At 39.1% G+C, this 25,640-nt stretch overlaps 2 protein-coding genes and 1 non-coding gene across 3 annotated transcripts; 1 reads left to right on the top strand and 2 right to left on the bottom strand.

The window, feature by feature from the left end:
* Positions 1 to 1,234: 1,234 nt before the first annotated feature.
* On the bottom strand, positions 1,235 to 12,690 carry LOC103432814 (uncharacterized). The gene is made up of 7 exons (XM_008371017.4): positions 12,127 to 12,690; positions 10,864 to 10,916; positions 10,535 to 10,627; positions 10,186 to 10,409; positions 9,287 to 9,353; positions 1,601 to 1,711; positions 1,235 to 1,465 (listed from the first exon to the last, which is right to left on the bottom strand). Exons 1-7 carry the CDS (start codon positions 12,551 to 12,553, stop codon positions 1,442 to 1,444), a joined length of 999 nt encoding a protein of 332 aa, XP_008369239.2. The 5' UTR covers positions 12,554 to 12,690; the 3' UTR covers positions 1,235 to 1,441.
* A 4,632-nt stretch (positions 12,691 to 17,322) lies between these two features.
* Positions 17,323 to 18,486, top strand: LOC139195741 (uncharacterized). The gene has a single exon (XM_070821127.1). The coding sequence runs from the start codon at positions 17,323 to 17,325 to the stop codon at positions 18,484 to 18,486; it is 1,164 nt and encodes a 387-aa protein (XP_070677228.1).
* LOC114825293 (small nucleolar RNA R71) lies at positions 17,530 to 17,636 on the bottom strand. The gene has a single exon (XR_003773935.2). It is a non-coding gene; the product is annotated as a small nucleolar RNA R71 (small nucleolar RNA).
* Positions 18,487 to 25,640: the final 7,154 nt, after the last annotated feature.

A 25,640-nucleotide genomic window follows, 5' to 3' on the forward strand; every position in this document is an offset into this window, starting at 1 on the left:
TGGCATGAAGATGAGTTCCTTCTTCACCTGGTTGGTGACATGAGTGGCAAGTTTCCAAATGATATTAGTGTACGGGTTGTACATTTCATCACCTGGTTGGTGGCATGAAAAAGAGTATGGGTTATACATTTCATCACCTGGTTGGTGGCACGAAGATGAGTTCTTTCTTCACTTAGTTGGTGGCATGAGTGGCAAGTTGCCAAATGATATTAGAGTACGGGTTGTACATTTCATCACCTGGTTGGTGACATGAAAGAGAGTACGGGTTGTACATTTATCACCTGGTTTGTAGCATGAAGATGAGTTCCTTATTCACCTGGTTGGTGGCATGAGTGGCAAGTTGCCAAATGATATTAAAGTATGAGTTTTACATTTCATCACCTGGTTGGTGGCATGAAGGAGAGTACAGGTTGTACATTTCATCACCTGGTTTGTGGCATGAAGATGAGTTCCTTCTTCACCTGGTTGGTGGCATGAGTGGCAAGTTGCCAAATAATATTAGAGTACGAGTTGTACATTTCATCACCTGGTTGCATGAAGAAGAGTACGGGTTGTACATTTCTCATGCATCCTAATATGGCTTCATCACTTTTCGGATGTCGGTCAGCACGTGCTTACCTTGGTGTTCGATGGATATCAAGGTCGGATGTGTCACACATGCACAAAAAATTGGATTTTTGAGAGTGGTGTGGAAATTAAATTTCCAGCGTATATTACATTTGCCATATGTTTATATCATATTTGTATCAATTTCCACCGTATATTACACTTTTGAGTTTCTTATTTCATATTTATATGGATTTTTTTTAACAGAGGTAGGCCATTGACATACGTGCATTCCATCTTTATTGAAGATGTGGTTTTTTGCAGTTTCTTTTATGATATTATGTTCTAAACAAAGTGATATTCTACTCTCTAAAGTACAAATGCAACTCTTACTATGTTTTTTGTATCATATTTACCACTTCTTCAATAGAAATGAGACACATATTTGTGGACTCTACATCTATTAGATTGTATAATGTGGTATGAAATATGTGGAAAATGTGCATTATTCACTCTAAGAAGAGCGGAATACGATCATACGACTACTCCACATAATTGGATAGTCTTTAACTAGATTTAAAATTAGCATTGCTGTCATACATCGCCATCTATGGGTAATATGAACATAAAACCTCATTTACAAATAATAAAAAAATAAAAACTAATATTAATCAGTACATACTCCTGCTGGAATGGAAAAATCTGAACCACATTTCTCATCAGGAATTAGTGATGCAATTCAAGAGTAAAAATCAATACATTTCCTATTCAATTTGCCAAAAGTTGGATAATTACAAGGCAGCGAAGTAGCTATCAACCTTTTACCCTTTTTTTTTTTTGTTTTTGAAGTTTCAAATACATTGTGCAGACTTCATGGGCAGACAGAACCCGTCACCTAATCGATATCTTTTACAGCATCCTGCATCAAAAACCAGAAAAAATAATCATTTCAACTTGGCGTAAAGAACGCCTATTTAGGCATCTGGTTTTCAAAAGGAACAATGACATTTGACAAACCCTATAAACGAAAATGCTTGTCAAAGTGGGAGCTTACCTTTGCTAGTCGTGTTACATAAGCAGCAGCCAATGCTGTGGCTAACAGTCCAAGCCCTAGTGTCAACAGCTGACCATTTCCTCCAGGCAAACCAACTTCAGATTCTTCTTGCTGAAACACCACCAACACCAAAACAAAAACATTCACAAACGATTCAAAATGAACCTCGGGTAACTACACGGAACCTAACTAAATTCCTTAACTGTACAATATCAATAGAAGGAAACACATGTTTTCTAATTCATAATAACAATGTGTCTCATAAACAAATTGTGCGGTATTTGATAACACCAAATTCTGATCCTTGGTAAGTTGTAAATCTATCGAGCAGCAGTATGCAACTACATAAATCTGTAGCACGTAACAATATGAAGTTAAAGAAATTCCTATCGGCTTCGATATGACCAGCTGCTTAGTGCCTGTTCATCAAATACTGTTCCGACAAACTTCTCAAGTTTTCCAATCGTTACATTCTGAACAGCAATAACATGACACTCCTTCCCTAACAGAGTACAGTTCTGCACTATATCCAAAGCTAATAAATAATATAAATCATTCAAAACATTCCCTTTAAAATGACAGCTGCAACCTGGACCCCAAAAAAGATATAAAAATCCACAAATTTGACGGTTCCTTAAATTCTCTAACTATTCATTCTATTACATTTCCTCGCCATAAGGATTGCAAACAAGTGTAACTAATCTGATAGGATACCCAAGTTACTAACTGCATGAAAACATGCATTAATACATATGTAGAGCCCAGTGTTGCAGATGCCAGCATGACAATCACCAATGCATCTGGATGTTACGACCCCTTTTCATTTCCCAGACTTGTAACTGCATCAACCACAGAATATAGCAAGGTTGTGCAATACCTGACCTAGGTCTGGTAACTATCTATTCTATCATATAGAATAAGAATGTAACTAGGGTGTCAACACGATTTCACTACGTCAATCTTGTGGCAAGTAGCAGTTCTCTAATTTACTCAAAACTATACAACAACAACAACAAAGCCTTTTCCCACTAAGTGGGGTCGGCTATATGAATCCTAGAACGCCATTGCGCTCGGTTTTGTGTCATGTCCTCCGTTAGATCCAAGTACTCTAAGTCTTTTCTTAGAGTCTCTTCCAAAGTTTTCCTAGGTCTTCCTTTACCCCTTCGGCCTTGAACCTCTGTCCCGTAGTCACATCTTCGAACCGGAGCGTCAGTAGGCCTTCTTTGCACATGTCCAAATCACCGGAACCGATTTTCTCTCATCTTTCCTTCAATTTCGGCTACTCCTACTTTACCTCGGATATCCTCATTCCAAATCTTATCATTTCTCGTGTGCCCACACCTCCCACGAAGCATCCTCATCTCCGCTACACCCATTTTGTGTACGTGTTGATGTTTCACCGCCCAACATTCTGTGCCATACAACATCGCTGGCCTTATTGCCGTCCTATAAAATTTTCCCTTGAGCTTTAGTGGCCTACGACGGTCACACAACACGCCGGATGCACTGTTACACTTCATCCATCCAACTTGTATTCTATGGTTGAGATCTCCATCTAATTCTCCGTTCTCTTGCAAGATAGATCCTAGGTAGCAAAAACGGTCGCTTTTTGTGATCTTCGCTAGATTGCTCCGGTCATTAGTGTGGATAAGTATATAAATGGATAGAGATAGGAAAGCAAACACAAGATGTACGTGGTTCACCCAGATTGGCTACGTTCACGGAATAGAGGAGTTCTCATTAATTGTGAAGGGTTTACACAAGTACATAGGTTCAAGCTCTCCTTTAGTGAGTACAAGTGAATGATTTAGTACAAATGACATTAGGAAATATTGTGGGAGAATGATCTCGTAATCACGAAACTTCTAAGTATCGGAGTGTGGTATCGTCTTGACTTGCCTTATCTGTCTCATAGGTAGATGTGGCATCTTCTCTTGAAGTACTCTTCCTCCATCCAGGGGTGGTATCTTTAACTGGTGGAGATGCACAAGGTAATGTATCAATTTCACTTGAAGCTTACTTGTAGTTTCAGACTTGGTCAAGCGCGATACAAACCATGTAGTAGGAGTCCCCCAAGTCGCCGAGCTAGGGGATTTGCTGAAAGAGGTGACAGACAAGGTGAGCAATCAGAGCTCCGGCTGATTGTTCACATTCTCCCTATTTTGCAGGCAACATGAAGGATAAAGAGAAGAAAAATGAGAAGAGATGATATGGGATACTTTTGCTTTTGAAGAAGTAACTTTCCATAGGCTTATTCTTGAACTGAGCTGGAGGGTTTTCTGGTTTCCTCCAGAGTATAAGGCCGACTGAAGAATTTGAGGGTCAAAACAAGTCCATCAAATCTAGAGTACGTTCGACCCTGCTGATATGGGATACTTTTGCTTTGACAGAGTAATGGATGTATCAGCATGTGTGCTGTTACGCTTGTCTCCACATGCTTCCTTGTATCCTTCTCACTTGCCCTATCTGTTCTTCAGGCAGATGCGGTATCTTCCCTGGAAGCATAAGATGTTGAAGATGAGTACTCGAGAGCAATGTCAGGTAAGTAATCAGGTAAGGGGTTCCAAGCAGTCAGTTCCTAGCTGGAAGCTTGATTCCAAGTGCTGACTGATTGCTCTCTTTCTCCTTGTCTTGCAGGTAAGAACAAGGCCAAAGGAAAAGATAGGGAAAAAGCATGATATGGGATACTCTTGCTTTTAACCCTGATGATATGAGATATTCTTGCTCTAGTATAGCTTGTTTGCAGAGGTATTATCGGGGGGAAAGAAAGCTGAATATTTCAAAAGGCTTCGTTGGGAGTGCCCTCTCAGATATGAGGAAGGGTTGAGCATTTTTGCAGGTCTGCCTGTCCGTTGGGGATGGAGGTCGACATATATAGGAGTCTCCCTAACAACAAGTAGTAATGCTATTCCTTTACCCTGCTTGGTCATAGCACGGTAGTTGGAGCTGCCAGCTTCACATGTTTTAACTCTGTCAGAGCACTTTGAAAAAGTGGTCTGTGGTATCTGGAAAGCTGATGTTGCGTGTAAAGATTACAGACAAGCTTTATCCAAGGAGATTCGACTCTTGAAGTTGGGAAAATGGTGCCTCTTCGGTTTTCGAACAAGCAATCCTATCGGGGATCTGGCTCTCGAGATTCGGAGAACGATACCTCTTCGATTTTTGAGAAAGCAATCATGCTGGGGGTCTGGCTCTCGAGATTCGGAGAGCGGTGTCTCTTCGATTTTTGAGAAAGTGAGTGTTTTCTCGAATGTGAGTAAAGGTTGACACACAGGGACTTTCCAATTATCCAGCAATGGTACTGTTCCTTTACCCTCTCTTCGATTTTTGAGAAAGTAGGCATGTTGGGAGTCTGGCTCTCGAGATTCGGAGGACGGTGCCTCTTCAATTTTGGAGCAAGCAATCTTGTAATCTTGTTGGGAGTGTTTTCTCGAATGTGAGTAAAGGTTGGGCATGTTTGCTAGTCTACCTTGCCACGAAGCACAGAGGTTGACACACAGGGACTTTCCAATTATCCAGCAGTGATACTGTTCCTTTACCCTTATGGGTAATAATATGGTAGCTAGACCTTCAAAATTTATGTGTCTAAACTTTTTTTTTAGTGTTGTTTCTTTGCTATTCTTTTACCCTTCTTGGTCAGAGCGATGTAGTGGGAGCTGCAAGCTTCACGTGCTCAACTTTGGCAGAGAACTTTGGTAAAGTTATCTGTGGTACCCATGAGCTACTGTTGCGTGTGGGAAGTGGGTGATTGAACAGTAAGATTTACATGCTTTCTACTTCACCAAAAGTCTTCGACAGAATGCCCATAATTTCCGCAAAGCTGAGTGTGCGTGTGACAGGTGCTGACAAGGCTGGAAAAGTAGGTGCCTCTTCGATTTCTGAGATCGGCCCTCGTGGTCTCTGAGCAGCCCAGCTTTTGAGAAAGCAAGCGCCTCTTCGATTTCTGAGATCAGCCTTCGTGGTCTTTGCGCAGCCCAGCTTTTGAGAAAGCAAACGCCTCTTCGATTTCTGAGATCAACCCTCGTGGTCTCTGAGCAGCCCAGCTTTTGAGAAAGCAAACGCCTCTTCGATTTCTGAAGCTCCATCGAGTGCAGATTTTTATAGGGGCTGGCATTAAGTTCCAAAGCACACTTGAATCTCCACCAGTAGAAGCTCCATTCTTGCATTTCTAAGATCTTGATTTGTCCGACTTCTTCTCTCTTCAACATCTTTGAAAATGTCTGGCCCCTCCGACCGTCGTTTTGACTTGAACCTTGTTGAAGAGGCAGCCCCGCCTTCTCCAGACAACATATGGCGCCCATCCTTCGTTTCCCCTACTGGTCCTCTTACCGTTGGGGATTCCGTGATGAAGAATGATATGACCGCTGCGGTGGTGGCCAGGAACCTTCTCACTCCCAAAGATAACAGACTACTTTCCAAACGGTCTGATGAGTTAGCTGTTAAGGATTCTCTGGCTCTCAGTGTTCAGTGTGCAGGTTCTGTGTCTAATATGGCCCAACGCCTATTTGCTCGAACCCGTCAAGTTGAGTCATTGGCGGCTGAAGTGATGAGTCTCAAACAGGAGATGAGAGGGCTCAAGCATGAGAATAAACAGTTGCACCGGCTCGCACATGACTATGCTACAAACATGAAGAGGAAGCTTGACCAGATGAAGGAATCTGATGGTCAGGTTTTACTTGATCATCAGAGATTTGTGGGTTTGTTCCAAAGGCATTTATTGCCTTCGTCTTCTGGGGCTGTACCGCGTAATGAAGCTCCAAATGATCAACCTCTGATGCCTCCTCCTTCTAGGGTTCTGTCCAGTACTAAGGCTCCGAATAATCCCCCTCCGGTGCCTTCTCTTTCTGGGGCTCTACCGATTGCTGAGACTTCTCCTAAGCAACCTTTGTGAAGGCTCCCTCTTGTTTGTTTATTTTGACTCATGTATATGTACATATTTGTAGCTTATCGGGGATATCAATAAATAAGCTTTTCTTCATTTCAACATATTGTGTTAAATACACCAAAGCCTTCTTCGCTAAGTTCTTTGAATTTTCTTTTGTTGAAGCTTGTATGTTGAAGCTTTGTGAGTGGAGCATGTAGGTTGAGGTAGTGTTCCCTTAATTTCCCGAGTGAGGAAAACTTCTCGGTTTGAGACTTGGAAAATCCAAGTCACTGAGTGGGATCGGCTATATGAATCTTAGAACGCCATTGTGCTCGGTCCTGTGTCATGTCCTTCGTTAGATCCGAGTACTCTAAGTCTTTTCTTAGTCTCTTCCAAAGTTTTCCTAGGTCTTCCTCTACCCCTTCGGCCCTGAACCTCTGTCCCATAGTCGCATCTTCTAATCGGAGCGTCAGTAGGCCTTCTTTGCACATGTCCAAACCACCGTAACCGATTTTCTCTCATTTTTCCTTCAATTTCGGCTACTCCTACTTTACCCCGGATATCCTCATTCCTAATCTTATCATTTCTCGTGTGCCCACACATCCAACGAAGCATCCTCATCTCAGCTACACCCATTTTGTGTACGTGTTGATGCTTCACCGCCCAACATTCTGTGCCATACAGCATCGTCGGCCTTATTGCCGTCCTATAAAATTTTCCCTTGAGCTTCAGTGGCATACGGCGGTCACACAACACGCCAGATGCACTCTTCCACTTCATCCATCCAGCTTGTATTCTATGGTTGAGATCTCCATCTAATTCTCCGTTCTTTTGCAAGATAGATCCTAGGTAACGAAAATGATCGCTCTTTGGTATTTCTTGATCTCCGATCCTCACCCTAACTCGTTTTGGCCTCCATTTGCACTGAACTTGCACTCCATATATTCTGTCTTTGATCGGCTTAGGCGAAGACCTTTAGATTCCAACACTTCTCTCCAAAGGTTAAGCTTTGCATTTACCCCTTCCTGAGTTTCATCTATCAACACTATATCGTCTGCGAAAAGCATACACCAAGGAATATCATCTTGAATATGTCCTGTTAACTCATCCATTACCAACGCAAAAAGGTAAGGACTTAAGGATGAGCCTTGATGTAATCCTACAATTATGGGAAAGCTTTCAGTTTGTCTTTCATGAGTTCTTACGGCAGTCTTTGCTCCTTCATACATATCTTTTATAGCTTGGATATATGCTACTCGTACTCCTTTCTTCTCTAAAATCCTCCAAAGAATGTCTCTTGGGACCCTATCATACGCTTTTTCCAAATCTATAAAGACCATGTGTAAATCCTTTTTCCCATCTCTATATCTTTCCATCAATCTTCGTAAGAGATAGATTGCCTCCATGGTTGAGCGCCCTGGCATGAACCCGAATTGGTTGTCCGAAACCCGTGTCTCTTGCCTCAATCTATGCTCAATGACTCTCTCCCAGAGCTTCATTGTATGACTCATTAGCTTAATACCCCTATAGTTCATGCAATTTTGTACGTCGCCCTTATTCTTGTAGATAGGCACCAAAGTGCTCGTTCGCCACTCATTTGGCATCTTCTTCGTTTTCAAAATCCTATTGAAAAGGTCAGTGAGCCATGTTATACCTGTCTCTCCCAAAACTTTCCACACTTCGATTGGTATATCGTCTGGGCCTATTGCTTTTCTATGCTTCATCTTCTTCAAAGCTACAACCACTTCTTCCTTCCGGATTCGACGATAAAAAGAGTAGTTTCTACACTCTTCTGAGTTACTCAACTCCCCTAAAGAAGCACTCCTTTCATGTCCTTCATTGAAAAGATTATGAAAATAACCTCTCCATCTGTCTTTAACCGCGTTCTCTGTAGCAAGAACCTTTCCATCCTCATCCTTGATGCACCTCACTTGGTTTAGGTCCCTTGTCTTCTTTTCCCTTGCTCTAGCTAGTTTATAGATATCCAACTCTCCTTCTTTGGTATCTAATCGTTTATACTCAAAACTATCAGATAAAGAAAAAGAGTTTGATTCAAATATGATGACCCAATAAACGCTAACCAGGCACTTACCAATGTAAAACCTGTCTCTTCATTTGTGGGAGGTTAGATATGTCTAAATTTGAATTACATTGTCCATCTTCACTCATAGTTAGTATTGATGGTTCAAGTCACACGCATTGTTCATACTGCTTAACTTCCTTTAAGTGTTACCAGTTATTGCTGATGAGAAAGCAACTCCACAATATTTTCCTCAGTCTACTACTTATTATTAACTTGTTGCAGCATGTTAACTGAGAAAGAAAACCCCTACTACATAGACCTTACAGACAGGAATACCACAGCAGAAACAAAGATGTTAACATTAGCCCACTAGGTTCCCTTTTTCACAACCTGATGATGTGCAATAAGTCAGTTTCTTGATCTATATTTGTCATTTTGTACTATCGTAGCTTCAAAAGTATATTTTTTAAAAGATTTTTAGTCTTATCAAGGAATAATAAGCATAGCCATCTATTAAATTAAAATAATGTAAAGACAAACAATGTGTCTGTTCTTATGTTTCATTTTCACATCTGATCAACGTCATATATTAACTTGAATTATATTGCTTCCGACGTATGGTAAGTATTTCTTTTCTTGGTCGAATACTTATGGTAAGTTTAAATCATTTGTTTCATACTCATTCACCTAGTTCAACTCACATCCCATCTACTTCAGACAGGAAGATATATATTAATATAAGTTTATCGGTGTAAAACATAGAATCGCCACAAGAGAAAAGTAAAACAGGCAGACTCACAATTATAGCTCGCCCAAATGCACCAGCACTTACGTAAGCCCATGTTCCTGGAAGCATCCCCAACCAACTGTAGGACAATTATAGATTTGACTTAGAACAAGATAGTCAATAATGTTACAAACCTGTTATACATATTTAGATTAGTTCATGAGATTAGATATCAACTACTTTTGAACGTAAACTACCAGACATGAGTCCTGAGTCCTGAGTCCTAACCATCATATTCTCCCCTTTTTTTGAAACATGAAAATTTGAGCCCTTGTGAGGAAATCAATGAATAAGTCATGAATGCAGACTGGCACAGAAGAATCTTCTTAGCCTCAACTTACTAGGTCATCCAATTTGTGTGGCCTGAAAATTTCAGCTAAACCAACATTGAGTTTCCAAAAGACGATCTCTGAAAACATTTTGAGCCCAAGCCTTTTTCAGGTAGAGCTTGGGCTTATCCTAGCCTATTATATGCCTGATCCAATTTATTCTTTATAGTTATCTTAAGTTTGGTATGAAGATATGTATTTTGTATCTTTAACCTAAGGGTTGCCTGCAAGTTGGTTATTAAGTCATTTCCACAACCTAAGGGGTAACAAGTTGGAGCCAGAAAGATACCAAATTTTGTTTAAATTACCATAACAACTTAGACCTAATCCACTTTGGTCCGACCCAAACTCAGCCTGTAGCTCATCAAATAGGACAGTTTAAGCTGGGTTAAATACTGGGTCCAAATAATCGTCCTACGAACCTTACAAATTGAGTTGGGATAAAAATAAGTCCTAATTCCAGCTCAACCTGTCTGATTAACAGCCCTAACTCTCAAGAGCGGCCCATAAAAATTTGTATAACAAAACCCAAGTTGAGATATAAGAACTTTAACTGAGTGAAAAAGAAGCAGAGTAGCAAACCTTCCCAACACGTATGGTACAAACTTTACAGATGTCAATCCATATAAATAGTTCCCCAATGAAAAGGGAAGCAAAGGGCTCAAGCGAAGGAGAGTGACAACTCTAAATCCGTTTTCTCCAATAGCCTTATCAATGGCAAGAAACTTTTTGTTTCCCTCAACCATTTTAACAATACGCTCACGAGCAAAATATCTAGCAATCAAAAAGGCAACACTAGCAGCAACCTGAAATAGGTAAATACCATAAGGGAAAGAAAAAAATTTAGCGCAAATATTGATAAATTGTTCTTTGTATAGTTATAAAAAAAATAAAAAAAAAGGGATAAAAAAAAAGGGATAAAAAAACTCACCGTGCCACTTATAGAGACGAGAATGGAACCAACAACTGTGCCAAAGAGAAGACCAGCTGACATGGTCAATGGAACTGCTGGAATCGCAAGGATCTACGGAAACATAAGTTTTATTATGTTAGTACTGGAAATGACGGTTTGGCTTTCTATGTCTCATACATCTAAAACAGATACTACAAAAAAATAAAATAAAAATATCTGCAAAGGTTGAATGTGGAAATGTACATAAATAGCATAAGGGTGAACAAACAAGTGGGAATAAAAACATATTAAAGGCTAAAATCCATATAGATAGCAATACATTCAAGGAATAGGTATCAAAGGCATACTTCCAGTCCGGCATAAACTGCAACAAACAAAGCATATCCAGCTGGACCATAACCTGTTCACCAAAAGTTTGATGAGATTAAGTCAAATATAGAATTGTATCAAAAAGAAAGAAACAGAAAGCCCAGCTTAATGCTAAATATCCTTCTTTTTTTTATCAAAAGATCATTAAGGTACAAGAACTAGCACTTCAAGAAACAACGCAGGAAAGGGAGCACATTTTTCCCCTGCATATTAAGGGTTGATTCCATCACAAGGGCTCCCTAAAATCAAACTAAAACATGTGATTGTACCTAGAAGGGAAGAGAACCTAGGAAGACAACGCATTTAAATGTATAACTATATAACTTGAACTCTACACAGTTACACTGTTACTCAAACACAACAGCACAGCAAGTTCTAAAGCACTGTTTTTCTTATGCACTTTGGTGGAGGCTATTGCAAACTTGAATGGTGAATCTATCAACTGTGGCCAGCGATAGCCTGAACTGCTTATGCAAACTATATTTGGCTAGAGAAAATGGCTAGATGTTTTACCAAAATCTGAGGATGATTTGACTCGTATTAAAATGAAGGCTATTTGCATGGAGATTCTTCCTTGCAGAAAATTCAAAGAAAAGAATGAAAAAACAGAACATGCTTTAATTTTTAGTGGCGTCTTCCTGATCAATTTTGTCTTTGATCTGTATCACTGATATTGTTAGGCTGGTAAACGCTTATGTTCTGTTTGTTATGTGTTTTTTTCTTAATGCTGCTTGTCGTAAGCTGATCAACTGCCTCATTATTCAGATAAGAATTTTCAATCATCATGAAAGAAAGAAAACATGAAGAACATATGAATATGGTATCGCAGTGTAATGATTAAACTGTAAGTGCCTTGGACAGATTTTTGTGCCCATAAGTTGCCCAAAGTCCTTAAAAAGGCTAGACTTCTACATTGTCACATAGCTAAACTATGAGGGTTGAGAAACTGAATTAATAAAACATTGAATCTACCTCGAATCTGTCGAATTCTCCATATTACAATCAATCATATACCAAATACATACTACAATCATAATGATATCACAAAAAGATCTGAAAAGCTGATATCCGATTTGTGTAAATGGCAATCCTATCCATTCAAAACTAATCATTGCAACCAGAAAATTTCTAAAATAAACCTCAGGTGGGTATACAACAAGACCAAATTCTAACACCAATGAACAAAATCCAAGCAGAATTAACAGAAACCTGAAAAGGGTACAAAAATTTGGCAAATTTACCTTCAATGAAAGTGGAAAACTGATTCAAGAAGGCGTTGATTTGATCCTTGTACACATACCCAACACCGGCGAACCCACCAACAATACCGACCAGGACAACACCGGCCAAAACAGTGCCTTTAAACGCAGTGTCGCCGTCGAAGGCGCCGTTGTCAGCCTCACCGGTCTTTTCAATTTCACCGCCGTCGTCGTTCTTGGGGGTGTTGAAGAACCAGCGCTGGCTCTGCGGAGGAGCATTGGGGGTGTTCTGGAGGGACTTCTTCTTGGACTGCTTGAGAGAAGAGCACGAGGTGAGGAAGTGGGAGCGCCTGTTAGGTCGGGAGCTGAAGAGGAAGGAAGAGGAGGGAGGAGGAGAGAGGGCGGAGAGGCATGGGAGGAGGAGCGACGACGACGGTGGTGGTGGCCTCAGAGTGAGGAGGGTGCGCATTTTAAGTGGTGGGTAGCGTGTAGGATAATAGCGGGAGGCAGAGCACTGCCATGTATGGTAAGGGAGAAGATGGATAATTATTGTGATTTATGAGGGAGATGGAAAGGACTGGAAGTTTTGATTTGATGTTTGGATTGAGTGTGGGGCTCTTTTGTGTGCACGACGTCGATTTTATTAAGTTAAAATTCAATTGAAATTTGTGTGGTTGAGATTTGATTTGGGGGTAAAAGAGTGATGGAGGGAGTGCCATGTATACTTTTGTTTACCACTCCTCTCATTGTATTTGTAACGTAGGAGATGGAGTGATAGAGATATGATATGTACATTATTATATGTTAGACGAAGCCAACTCGAACTCAGCCTTTACAATTTGGATTGAGGTATAGTTTTGTGTACATGTGAGTTTATTTCTATCGAGTTAGAACTTAACTCGAAACGATCTCATTGATTAGTGCTTACCCAACAAAACCTCACTTATGGAAAAAACAACAAAGAAGTGTGGAAAGAAGCAATGCAAGAAGAACTTAAAGCTCTAGATCAACACAAAACATGGAGTATAACCACACTTCCAAAAGGAAAAAGGGTTGTGGGTTGTAAATGGATTTATAAGATCAAATTCAATTCAGATGGCTCAATTGAGAGGCATAAAGCAAGGTTGGTGGCTAGGGGATTCACTCAAACTTTCGATGTAGATTACAAAGAAACGTTTGCCCCTGTTGCGAAAATGAACTCAGTTAGGGTTCTATTGTCTGTGGCTGTCAATAAGGGATGGTCCATGTACCAAATGGGCGTGAAGAATGCATTCTTACATGGTGATCTCGAAGAAGAAGTCTATATGAAATTGCCACCAGGGCACCCTCAAAGCAATGAGCATGATTTAGTGTGCAAATTGCACAAATCAATTTATGGACTAAAACAATCCCCCCGAGCTTGGTATGGCAAGCTAAGCTCAGTTCTCACAAGTGTTGGTTTCAAAAGAAGCAATGTCGATTCCTCATTATTTGTTCGCACTGGAGCTGTGGGAAAATTGGTTGTGTTGATCTATGTCAATGACTTAATAATTGCAGGAGATAGTGCTAAAGAGATCTTCAAACTCAACCAGTCACTCAGAAAAAGGTTTGCAATTAAAGACCTTGGGGTATTGAAGTATTTCCTTGGCATAGAGATGGCAACTTCTCATAAGGGACTATTTCTAAATCAAAGAAAGTATATCCTGGATTTGCTCAAGGAAGTTAACATGAGAGATGCCAAACCTGCAATTACTCCTCTGGATAGCAAGCTCAAACCTAGCTTGGAGGGCACGCCACTCACTAATATACGCCATTATCAAAGGCTTATTGGTAAGTTGATCTACCTAACAATCACCAGACCTGACATCACATATTTCGTAAGTGTCGTAAGCCAATTCATGCAATCTCCCACAATTGAGCATATGAACCTTGTTAAGAGGATATTACGTTACTTAAAAGGGTCTGTGGGTCGTGGCATCATCATGAAGAAGAATGAAAACACACAACTCATGGGATATTGCGATGCAAATTGGGCGGGAAACGCAATCGACCCTAAGTCCACAACAGGTTACTGTACATTTGTTGGTGGAAATTTGGTCACATGGAAGAGCAAAAAACAAAATGTCATTGCACGCTCAAGTGCTGAAGCCGAGTATCATGCAATGGCCTCCACTGCGTGTGAGCTGATATGGCTAAAAGGCCTTCTAAGCGACTTAGGAGTGTTTACAACTCTCCCCATGTCCTTATTTTGTGACAATCAGGCAGCAATGCATATAGCATCAAACCCATTGTTTCACGAGAGGACGAAACATATTGAAGTTGACTGTCATTATGTTCGGGAACAAGTCCAGTCGAAAGTGATTCAGACTCATTATACCAGAAGCTGTGATCGACTGGCCAACATTTTCACCAAACCCTTGGCTTCTCACCAGTTTCAACGACTTTTGTCCAAGCTTGGATCCATAAATCTTCTGGATCTAGCTTAAGGGAGAGTATTGGAAGTAGGGTTAAATCAACCACTCAAGTGTGTCTCCTAAGTGGTTAATCAAGTGTGTAGGGTTAGGGTTAAAGCAACCACTCAAGAGCACTCAAGTGTGTCTCCAAAGTGGTTAATCAAGTGCACTCAAGTGTGTCTCCTAAGTGGTTAATCATTTGTTGTCTTTTCTTAGGAGTCCACCGGTGTGGAATAACTCAAGGAGAGTTCATCTCTTTATATTCGGCTGAACAATTGTAATGTTAGCATGAAAGAAATAATATACAATCCTTGAAAATCAACACAATTATATCCCAATTCTCTTTCTTCTTGTTTCTCGCTAAGGTCTAAAATATCAATGATATCGGAAATATCGGTAGTACAAAGCACGGAAATTTCAATGGAAATATCAGGATATTATCGATATCGATAAAAATTGAATAAAAACCACAGAAATTGTAAGAAAAACTTGGAAATTTTTATTGAAACTTTGCAGGATGTTTATCTAGTCAATTATCTATTAGTTTATCACAAAAAATTGGAAGAAAATTGATCACTCATATATTTCATGCATTTATACCATCCATTTCTAAAGTCTTTGTGATGTTTTTGTGTTAAAATGGTTGCATTTTACCTTACATTGTGTTAGTGTGCAGTTAAATTTGCTTTAAGATCAATTTCAAGCAAAAAGGAGAAAAGGAAATAATAAAAACAAACAAAAGAATTGGAAGTGGAGCTTGTGTCCACGGGTGGTGTTTGAAAAAGAAATCAGAAAGCAAAGTGGGAGAGTGAGGATGAAGGGAGGAGCACACGGAAGTGGGAAAGAAAGAGAAGAAAAAAATAAAATAAAATAAAAGTGTGGAGGGAACACACGGCATTTCCGGAAAGAGGAAAGAAAAGATGGTAGAAAAGAGGAGAACATGGGGTGCCCACTATGAAGTGGAGTTTGGTTGGTCTTCCACTTGTAGCTTTGGTTGGTTTTGGAAATTATTGCCTTTTGTTGAAGGCAATACACGAAAAGAGGAGAGGAAGACAGAGTGGAGGACGGACAAAATGGAGCAACATAGGAGTATTCATTGCAGCAGAAAATAAAGGTGTGCAGCTCTCATTAGACTTACAGAGTAGAGAGTTTCAGAGAGCAACATAGCGTAAAAAGGAGGAGAAGATCGGAGAGCTTGTTTTGTAAAAAGGGTTGTTTTCCTTCTTTGATTCTTCATGGATAATTTCTTATGTATTCAAATAATTATGTGTAACTAATTTCTTTTCGCTAGAGTGAGGCCATGAGTCGCAACATGATTACGTAGATTTCTCTTTCAATTGCTTAAGTGTTGTTACATGCTTTCTTTGATATTTTCAATCTCTAAATTAAACTATCTATGTGTCTTGATGATTGATCACCATTAGGATGCTTAGAAAAGTCATTGGATGCAATTTTGAACAAATGTCACGTTAAAATTGGTTATGCTTCTTGTGATTGAGGATTGTAATTTCTCCTAAGGTAAATATCATACTCTTAGGGATTACATGGTTTAACAAAAGGATTTTCATCAAGATTAATGAATCATTCATGTTTATATTTAATCCAATTGTCATGGATAAATTGCATGTAGTGGTAAGCGTTTTAACTTGAATGTCACAAGTAAAACATACACAAGGAAAACCCAACCTTCAAAGCATATGTGTTTTCGATTACTTAAGCAATTGGAAGAGATACGTAGGAGTGTTGTTGGTAAAGGTTGAACTCTAACATATTGTCAATCTATTTTTCTTCAATCATTTATTTTATCTTGAATTTCCTCATTTACTTGTTTTGTTTAGTTGAATCATTATTTCTATAAGCCATTTCCCTTTTTAAATGTTTGTTTAAGTCACGTACAATAGTATTTAGTTTTGTTGAATTAGTGTAGTTCTTAGAGTTAACTAAGTTAAATACACAAAAGTTCATAAATTGTTTATACTAGTCCCTGAGGAGATCGACCTTGCTTGAGCCATTCTATACTACAACACTTGTTCTCTTGCAAAAAATTTCTATGGTTTAACCCTTTGTTTTACAAGTGGTAAAATCGTTATCAAGAAATTGGCGCCGTTGCCGGGGACTGTGCCAACAGTTCCCAAGCTTTTGTGTTTATTTTTCTTATGCTTATGTTTATGTCTTATTTTTATTAATCATTAAAAAAAACAGCAATTAATTTAGTTGAGTTTCGATCTTTGATTAAGTGCAGTGGATGTGTGGTGTGAGATTTTTTGTCTTTATTTAACTAACTAGTGGTTGCCAATTTGCATAAACTGTGTTTTTTATTCATCCAGGTTTACTTACTTTCTTTTCCTTTTTGTTGTTTAGTTAGTTTCTGTTAAGTTTTATTTTATTTTTATTGTGGCTTAATGTTTATGTTGTTTGTTCAGGTGTAGTATATGGTGATTGGAACAAGGTCCAAGAATCAAGTGCTTATTCCTTACGACCCTGAACCAGAGAGAAGTGCAAGGAAGTTAGCTAGAAAAAAATATTTAGCACAAGATTCCAACATTGGTGATACTTTTCTTAAGGATTTGTTCCTTGATCCTGAGAGCTGCACATCTATTTTCCAACCTTTGGCACCAGTTGCACACATGGCCCTAGCCTTACCTGCAGCAGGTCAACCTTTAAGGAATTTATTGGCAGCGAGAGTCAATGCAGTGCCAAGTGCATTATATATCCAGATGTGGAAGATGGGACAACCTTTGAAATTAAACCTCACATCCTCAAAATATTGCCATCCTTTCATGGGTTGCCAAACAGTGATCCCAACATGCATTTGGCTGATTTTATTGAGGCATGTGACAACACCATAATCAGATGTTTCTCTTCTAAAGCTATCAAGTTACGCTTGTTCCCGTTCTCTTTGAAAGACAAAGCCAAGGCGTGGCTGCATTCTCTGCCTGCCAATAGCATTACAACATGGACAGAATTGCAAGAAAAATTTCTCAATAAGTTTTTTCCTTCTTCCAAGACTCTTGCACTCAAGAAAGAGATATTGGCTTTCGCTCAAAAGCCAAACGAGTCTTTCCATGAAGCTTGGGAACGGTATAATGAGATGTACACAAAATGTCCTCATGCTGAGTTTGATTCTAACCTTCAAATGAACATATTTTATGATGGTCTCAATGCCACCACCAAGAGTCAAGTGAATGCATCTGCTGGAGGGTCATTAATGTCAAAATCAGCAAGGGAAGCATTTGAGTTATTTGATATGATGGCTTCTGAATCCCAACAATGGACAGAAGAACAAACACAAAAGAGAGAAGTTTTTGAGATTTCTCAGAGTTCTCCTAATGTTTATGCTCAAATTGCTAAAATGGAAAATAATTTTAATGCCAAGTTTGCTGCCTTAATGCAGGTCTCTTCCATGCCCAATGCCCAAGAAGCTTGCATCATTTGTAGTGAGACAACTCATGACATCACTCAATGCCCCAACAAGGATAGCTACCCTGAGCTTGTGCAAGAGCATGTGAATATGGTGAATAATTTCATTAGACCCAGAAGTGACTCTTATTCCAATACATATAATCCTGGGTGGAAGAACCATCCCAATCTTAGTTGGGGTGGCAACCAACAACCACGTCAATACCAACAGTCTTACCAATCAACTAGTGAGACTAAGAAACCATCTCTTGAAGATCAAATGTCACAGCTAGCTCAACATATGTCCGCTCTCTCTAATAGCACCAACAATTTTGTTCAATCCACACAAAATAGCATTCAGAATCTCACGGCATCAGTGGGGAATTTGGAGACTCAAGTTGGACAGCTTGCTACCATGTTCAATGAAAGAGAGAAAGGAAAGTTCCCAAGCCAATCTGAGCAAAATCCAAGAGGGATGGAGCATTGCAAAGTAATATGGACATTGAGAAGTGGCAAGAGCTATGACACCAGAGAAGTGGTGCACCATGAAGCCGAAGTGGAAGAAGAATAGCTTATTGAAAGTGCACCATTAGCTGCAAAGTCTCGGTCAGAGGCTATTTCTGCAGTAGGTATTCCAGATCCTAGTGCAAGTGACAAAGTGCAATCTCGACCCAACTTTGATGCAAACAAGGAAAAAGGCCTTGGTAGTTTATTTGCACCTTCTGACAAGCCACCATACAAGCCACCTTTGCCATTTCCACAACGACAGCAACAACGTTCTAAGGAACAACAATGCATTGAATTCATGAAGACGTTGGCTAAGGTTCAAATTAATTTGCCTCTATTAGATGCTATTAAATAGATCCCATCATATGCCAAATTTCTGAATGAGCTATGTTCTAAAAAGAAAAAGTTCTTGGAATACGAGAAGGTGATTTTAACTGAGCAATGCAGTGTTGTCCTCTTACATAAGCTACCACCCAAGAAGAAAGATCCGGGGAGTTTCACTATCTCTTGTACTATTGGTAGTCTTGATTTTCATAAAGTATTGATTGATTTAGGAGCAAGTGTTAACCTTATGCCTTATTCTGTTTTCAAAAATTAGGTGAAGGAGAACTCAAGCCCACATCTGTGAGTCTTCAATTGGCAGATAGGTCTGTGACCTATCCTTTAGGTATTCTGGAAAATGTGATTATTAAAGTGGATAAATTATATCTTCCAGCTGATTTCATTGTACTTGACATGGAGGAAGACAAGGAAGTGCCTCTCATTTTAGGCCGACCGTTCATGGCCACCGCTCGGACACTTATTGATGTGGAAGCAGGTACTTTAACCTTAAGAGTGCAAGGAGAGTCAATTGTATTCAAACTCTTTGAAGCTGTCAAGCGTCCTTTTGAACCTGAAGAGTGTTTTCGTGTTGATGTTTTGGATGAGATTGTGCATGCAAACTTTGCCTCACAATCATCTAACGATGAGCTGTTAACTTGCCTCACCAACCATGATGCTACTTTATCTATGGAAGAAAATGTGGTGGACGTCATTTCTGCATTGGATAGTGCACCAATTCATAATCCAAAGTGGCGACATGTTTATGAAAGGCTTGGAGTGCCTAAGCAGCCCCTTATTCCTTCAAGTGAGCAAGCTCTGAAGTTAGAGCTCAAGCTACTGCCGAGCCACCTCAAGTATGCTCATCTCAGGGTGAACGAGACCTTGCCTGTTATTATTGCTGCTAATCTTAATGACACGGAGGAAGACAAATTACTAAGAGTTCTTCGCAAGTATCAAGATGCTCTGGGGTGGACACTTGTTGACATAAAGGGCATTAGTCCAGCTTTGTGCATGCATAGGATTTTTATGGAGGCTGGGACTAAACCAATTATTGAAGCTCAAAGACGTCTAAATCCGATCCTGAAGGAAGTTGTAAGAGTTGAGGTGATGAAGTTACTCGATGCAAGTATCATTTATCCAATCTCGGATAGCAAATGGGTGAGCCCGACTCAGGTGGTTCCAAAGAAAACTGGTATTACTGTGGTGAAGAATGATAACAACGAGCTTGTGCCTACAAGGATGACCACCGGATGGCGAATGTGTGTTGACTATAGAAAGCCCAATAACAGCACTAGAAATGATCATTTTTCGCTGCCATTCATTGATCAGATGCTTGAGAGACTAATTGGTCATTCTTTCTATTGTTTCTTAGATGGTTATTCAGGGTACAACCAAATTCCAATTGCCCCTAAGGATCAAGAGAAGACAACGTTTACATGCCCTTTTGGTACATTTGCATACAGACGAATGCCATTTGGATTGTGCAATGCCCCTGCCACTTTCCAACGATGCATGATGAGTATTTTTTCCGGAATGGTTGAAAATATTGTTGAGGTTTTTATGGATGACTTTTCTGTTTTTGGTAATTCTTTCGATATATGTTTGGATAACTTGTCTTTGGTTTTGGAAAGATGCAGGGAGACTAATCTTGTGTTAAATTGGGAGAAATGCCATTTTATGGTTAAGCATGGCATTGTGCTAGGACATCTAATTTCAAGCAAAGGAATAGAGGTCGACAAGGCAAAGATTGAGGTGATCGCCAAATTACCACCACCAACTTCTGTGAAGAATGTGAGATCTTTCTTGGGACATGCTGGTTTTTATCGAAGATTCATCAAGGATTTTTCCAAAATTAGTCGTCCTCTTTGTAATTTACTTGCTAAAGATGCTTGTTTTCATTTTAATGCAGATTGTCATGATGCTTTCAACAAATTGAAGGATCTTCTCACATCAGCCCCAATTATAACAGCTCCAGATTGGACCCTTCATTTTGAGCTCATGTGCGATGCTTTCGATTACGCTGTGGGTGCTGTCCTTGGTCGGCGACGTGACAAATTTCCCCATGTTATATATTATGCCAGCCGCACTTTGAATGATGCTCAGCTGAATTATGCCACTACGGAAAAAGAATTACTTGCAGTGGTATTTGCTCTTGAAAAGTTTCGATCGTACTTAATTGATTCTAAAGTCATTGTGTATTCTGATCATTCTGCTCTCAAGTACTTATTGTCTAAAAAATAGGCCAAACCACGATTGATTCGATGGGTCCTTCTCTTGCAAGAATTTGATTTGGAGATCCTAGATAAAAAGGGACGTGAGAATGTTGTGGCGGATCATCTCTCCAGATTAGTAAATGCAAGCACTGATGAGGCAGATTCATTGCCCCTGCAAGAGAGCTTTCCAGACGAGCAATTTCTAGCGGTTACTCATCAAGTACCATGGTATGTTGACATCGCAAATTATTTGGCATCTGGAGAAATACCATCAGAGTTCAGTTACCAACAAAGGAAGAAGTTCCTCTCCACTGTAAAACACTACTTTTGGGATGAGCCATACCTTTTCAAGCATTACCAAGATCAAATCATTCGTCGGTGTGTCCCCTTAGAAGAACAAGAAAGCATTTTGAAGTTTGCTCACCATTATGCATGTGGTGGTCATTTTGGACCAAGAAGGACTGCGGCCAAGATCTTACAGAGTGGTTTCTTTTGGCCATCTTTATTCAAAGATGCATACCTATGGTGCTAGGCTTGTGATAAGTGTCAAAGAGTTGGCAATCTTTCTCAAAGAAATGAGATGCCCCAACAAAGTTTTTTGGTGATTGAGCTATTTGATGTCTGGGGTATAGACTTCATGGGATCTTTCCCTTCTTCACATGGGAATCTCTACATCTTGGTGGCGGTTGATTATGTCTCTAAGTGGGTGAAGGCAATAGCTTCTCCAACATGCAAAAGTTCTGTGGTGTTAGGTTTCTTGCAGAATACTATTTTTCCCCGATTTGGAGTACCTCGTGCTATCATCAGTGACGAAGGTACGCATTTCTTAAACCGCACCATGGCTGCCCTTTGTGCCAAGTATCATATTCACCATCGCATAGCCACCCCATACCATCCACAGACATCTGGACAAGTTGAAGTATCTAATCGTGAGCTCAAGAGGATTCTTGAGAAAACTGTCAGTTCATCTCGAAAAGATTGGAGTTTAAAGCTTACTGATGCTTTGTGGGCATATAGGACAGCTTATAAGACACCAATTGGGATGTCTCCTTTTCGTTTGGTGTATGGGAAAGCTTGCCATCTGCCTATGGAACTTGAGCACAAGGCATATTGGGCTATTAAGCACCTCAATTTTGACTACCAGGTAGATGGAGAGAAGCGGAAGCTGCAGTTGAATGAACTGGAAGAAATAAGGAATGATGCTTATGAGAATGCAAAGATTTACAAGGATAAGACCAAGAAATTTCATGATGCTCACATCCTTCGTAAAGAGTTTCAACCGGGTCAAAAGGTTTTGCTTTTTAATTCGAGACTAAAACTATTCCCAGGAAAGCTCAAATCACATTGGAATGGTCCATATCGTGTTGTACAGGTCCATCTTCATGGGGCTGTGGATATCCAAAACATGCAAACTGGTTTTATCTTCAAAGTTAATGGGCATCCCTTGAAGTTATACAAGGAGTCTCCATATGATCTTGCTAAGGATTCCATCACTTTGAAGGAACCTGTTATTTGAATCAAACTGCTAACAGAATGTCTAGCTCTAGATAGTAACTAAAGCGCTTCTTGGGAGGCAACCCAAGTTTTCTATCTTTCATCTTTAGTTTGAATAATTTTAAATGTTCTTGTTCTGTTTTTCTCTTGTTTTCTAGTTTGTGTTTAAGTCCTACTTTTGCTCCCTTATGCAGGTAATGATTTTGCAATCTCTACAACAACTTCTTGAAAAGTTTCTTAATCCCACGGGTTATTCACACATTTATTATGCATAATGGGACGTGTTGAAACAAGTTTGGGGATGATTTGGAATTCTACCATGGAAAAAAAAATGCATTTTTACTGCTGCTCTCCTCGCCTACACAAATTGGTGTGTTCTTTCCTTTTCTTTATGTGTCTTTATTTCATTTTGTATTTCTTTCCTTCCATTTTTATGTCTTATTGTTCAAAATTCCTTTCATTATCATTGGGGACAATGCTATAATTAAGTTTGGGGGTGGAAATATATTTCGTTAGTTTACTTCTTTTTTTTTTTTTTTTTAAACAATTTGCATTTTTGTTATTGTTTGTAGCTACTTCTCAATTCAATGATGAGTTTTGATCTTAATTTCCTTCTTACTTTCAAGAAGTCTAAGTTCTTTTCGTTGTCTTTGTGTTAACTGTGATTTCCAGCAATCAACTTGAAAAATAAATGTGCCTAGTCTTGTCAATGTGAAACTTGAGCATGATTTAACGTTTCATATGTGAATCATGTGAGATTATGTAAACCTTGTGAGTTTTTGAGCCTATACATGATTGAACCATTATGCATCAATCTCATTCCTTCTTGTGCGTATGATCTCACTGTACATGTATCTCTAGAACTTGCTTTATACTTCACGATTCATTAATCAATTCATGTAATAACTTGGAAGTGATATAGGCCATCTTTGGATCGTTTGAGCCTTTTGTGCCTACCTTATATGCTATGTTTATCCGTAGTAGCCCATTGAGCCTTTAACTAAGCTATTTCTTTGTTAGACACATCTCTTTACCTTGCTCCGATATTGGAGTTGAGCCCATACACAGAAATCGATTCCTTATTGTTTTGAGAAAGTATTACATGGGTTGTGCTCTTGGGGGTTTCATTTATTTAGAAAGATGGATGAAGCATGTGTATTACAATGAAATGTGAATTTGATGGGTGATGTAGCTTTTGCAGATTTATGCATAGCTTTGCAGATTTGTTTCTTTCAAAAAAAAAAAAAAGGAATGGGAGAGTGTTGATTTGTTGAAAATGTGTCTGCGGAATATAAATTTCCTTTTGAAGTTGAATTTGGGGAGTAACAGGTGCTCGAGGTTTTATTATTTTGCTTTCAATTTGAGGTGGTGTGATATTGAGGTGTTGGAAAACTACTAAAGTGTACTTTCTCAAAATTTTTTATTTCCATATCCTTTCTTTCATTAGCCTATCACCTTTAGCCCCATTACAACCGTAATAAAGTCCTATTGATCCAAGGTATTACTTAAATATTGATAGCGAGTTAGGTGGACAAGCAAGCATATGGCGGCATGTACAATGAGATCACTTGAGTGAAACACATTAACCAAAACTTATGAGTGAATGAGCGTATGTCTTGTGAGAAGCTCACATGTTTGCATATGATGATTTAAAGGAGCTTGGAATTGCATTGACATGGCTAGCTCACACATGACATTTCAACGTTTTGTTTGAAGGAAATTTGGTTAATTATTGGATGATGTTTTTAGCTCTTGTTGCTTAGTTCTTGGCTGTTTGTTTCATGGTTAGCACTTATCTCTGAAATCGAAATTGAGAAGTTGGCTACTAAGTTGTTGAATCTAGTCTTAGTTGAGTGGTTTTGTTTTGTGTTTTGTTTTGCTAGAGGACTAGCAAAAATGTAAGTTTGGGGGTATTTGATTACTCATATATTTCATGTATTTATACCATCCATTTCTAAAGTCTTTGTGATGTTTTTGTGTTAAAATGGTTGCATTTTACCTTACCTTGTGTTAGTGTGCAGTTAAATTTGCTTTAGGATCAATTTCAAGCAAAAAGGAGAAAAGGAAATAATAAAAACAAACAAAAGAATTGGAAGTGGAGCTTGTCTCCACGGGTGGTGTTTGAAAAAGAAATCAGAAAGCAAAGTGGGAGAGTGAGGATGAAGGGAGGAGCACATGGAAGTGGGAAAGAAAGAGAAGAAAAAAATAAAATAAAATAAAAGTGTGGAGGGAACACACGGCATTTCTGGAAAGAGGAAAGAAAAGATGGTAGAAAAGAGGAGAACATGGGGTGCCCACTATGAAGTGGAGTTTGGTTGGTCTTCCACTTGTAGCTTTGGTTGGTTTTGGCAATTATTGCCTTTTGTTGAAGGCAATAACTGAAGGCAATACACGAAAGGAGGAGGGGAAGACAGAGTGGAGGACATTCAGAATGGAGCAGCAGAGGAGTATTCATTGCAGTACAAAATAAAGGTGTGCAGCTCTCATTAGACTTACAGAGTAGAAAGTTGCAGAGAGCAACATAGCAGAAAAAGGAGGAGAAGATCGGAGAGCTTGTTTTGTAAAAAGGGTTGTTTTCCTTCTTTGATTCTTCATGGATAATTTCTTATGTATTCAAATAATTATGTGTAACTAATTTCTTTTCACTAGAGTGAGGCCATGAGTCGCAACATGATTACGTAGATTTCTCTTTCAATTGCTTAAGTGTTGTTACATGCTTGCTTTGATATTTTCAATCTCTAAATTAAACTATCTATGTGTCTTGATGATTGATCACCATTAGGATGCTTAAAAAAGTCATTGGATGCAATTTTGAACAAATTTCATGTTAAAATTGGTTATGCTTCTTGTGATTGAGGATTGTAATTTCTCCTAAGGTAAATATCATACTCTTAGGGATTACATGGTTTAACAAAATGATTTTCATCAAGATTAATGAATCATTTATGTTTATATTTAATCCAAATGTCATGGATAAATTGCATGTAGTGGTATGCGTTTTAACTTGAATGTCACAAGTAAAACATACACAAGGAAAACCCAACTTTCAAAGCATATGTGTTTTCGATTACTTAAGCAATTGGAAGAGCTACGTAGGAGTGTTGTTGGTAAAGGTTGAACTCTAGTATATTGTCAATCTATTTTTCTTCAATCATTTATTTTATCTTGAATTTCCTCATTTACTTGTTTT

The sequence above is a fragment of the Malus domestica genome, chromosome 05 (assembly GCF_042453785.1).
Source record: "Malus domestica chromosome 05, GDT2T_hap1".
Classification (NCBI taxonomy): domain Eukaryota; kingdom Viridiplantae; phylum Streptophyta; class Magnoliopsida; order Rosales; family Rosaceae; genus Malus; species Malus domestica.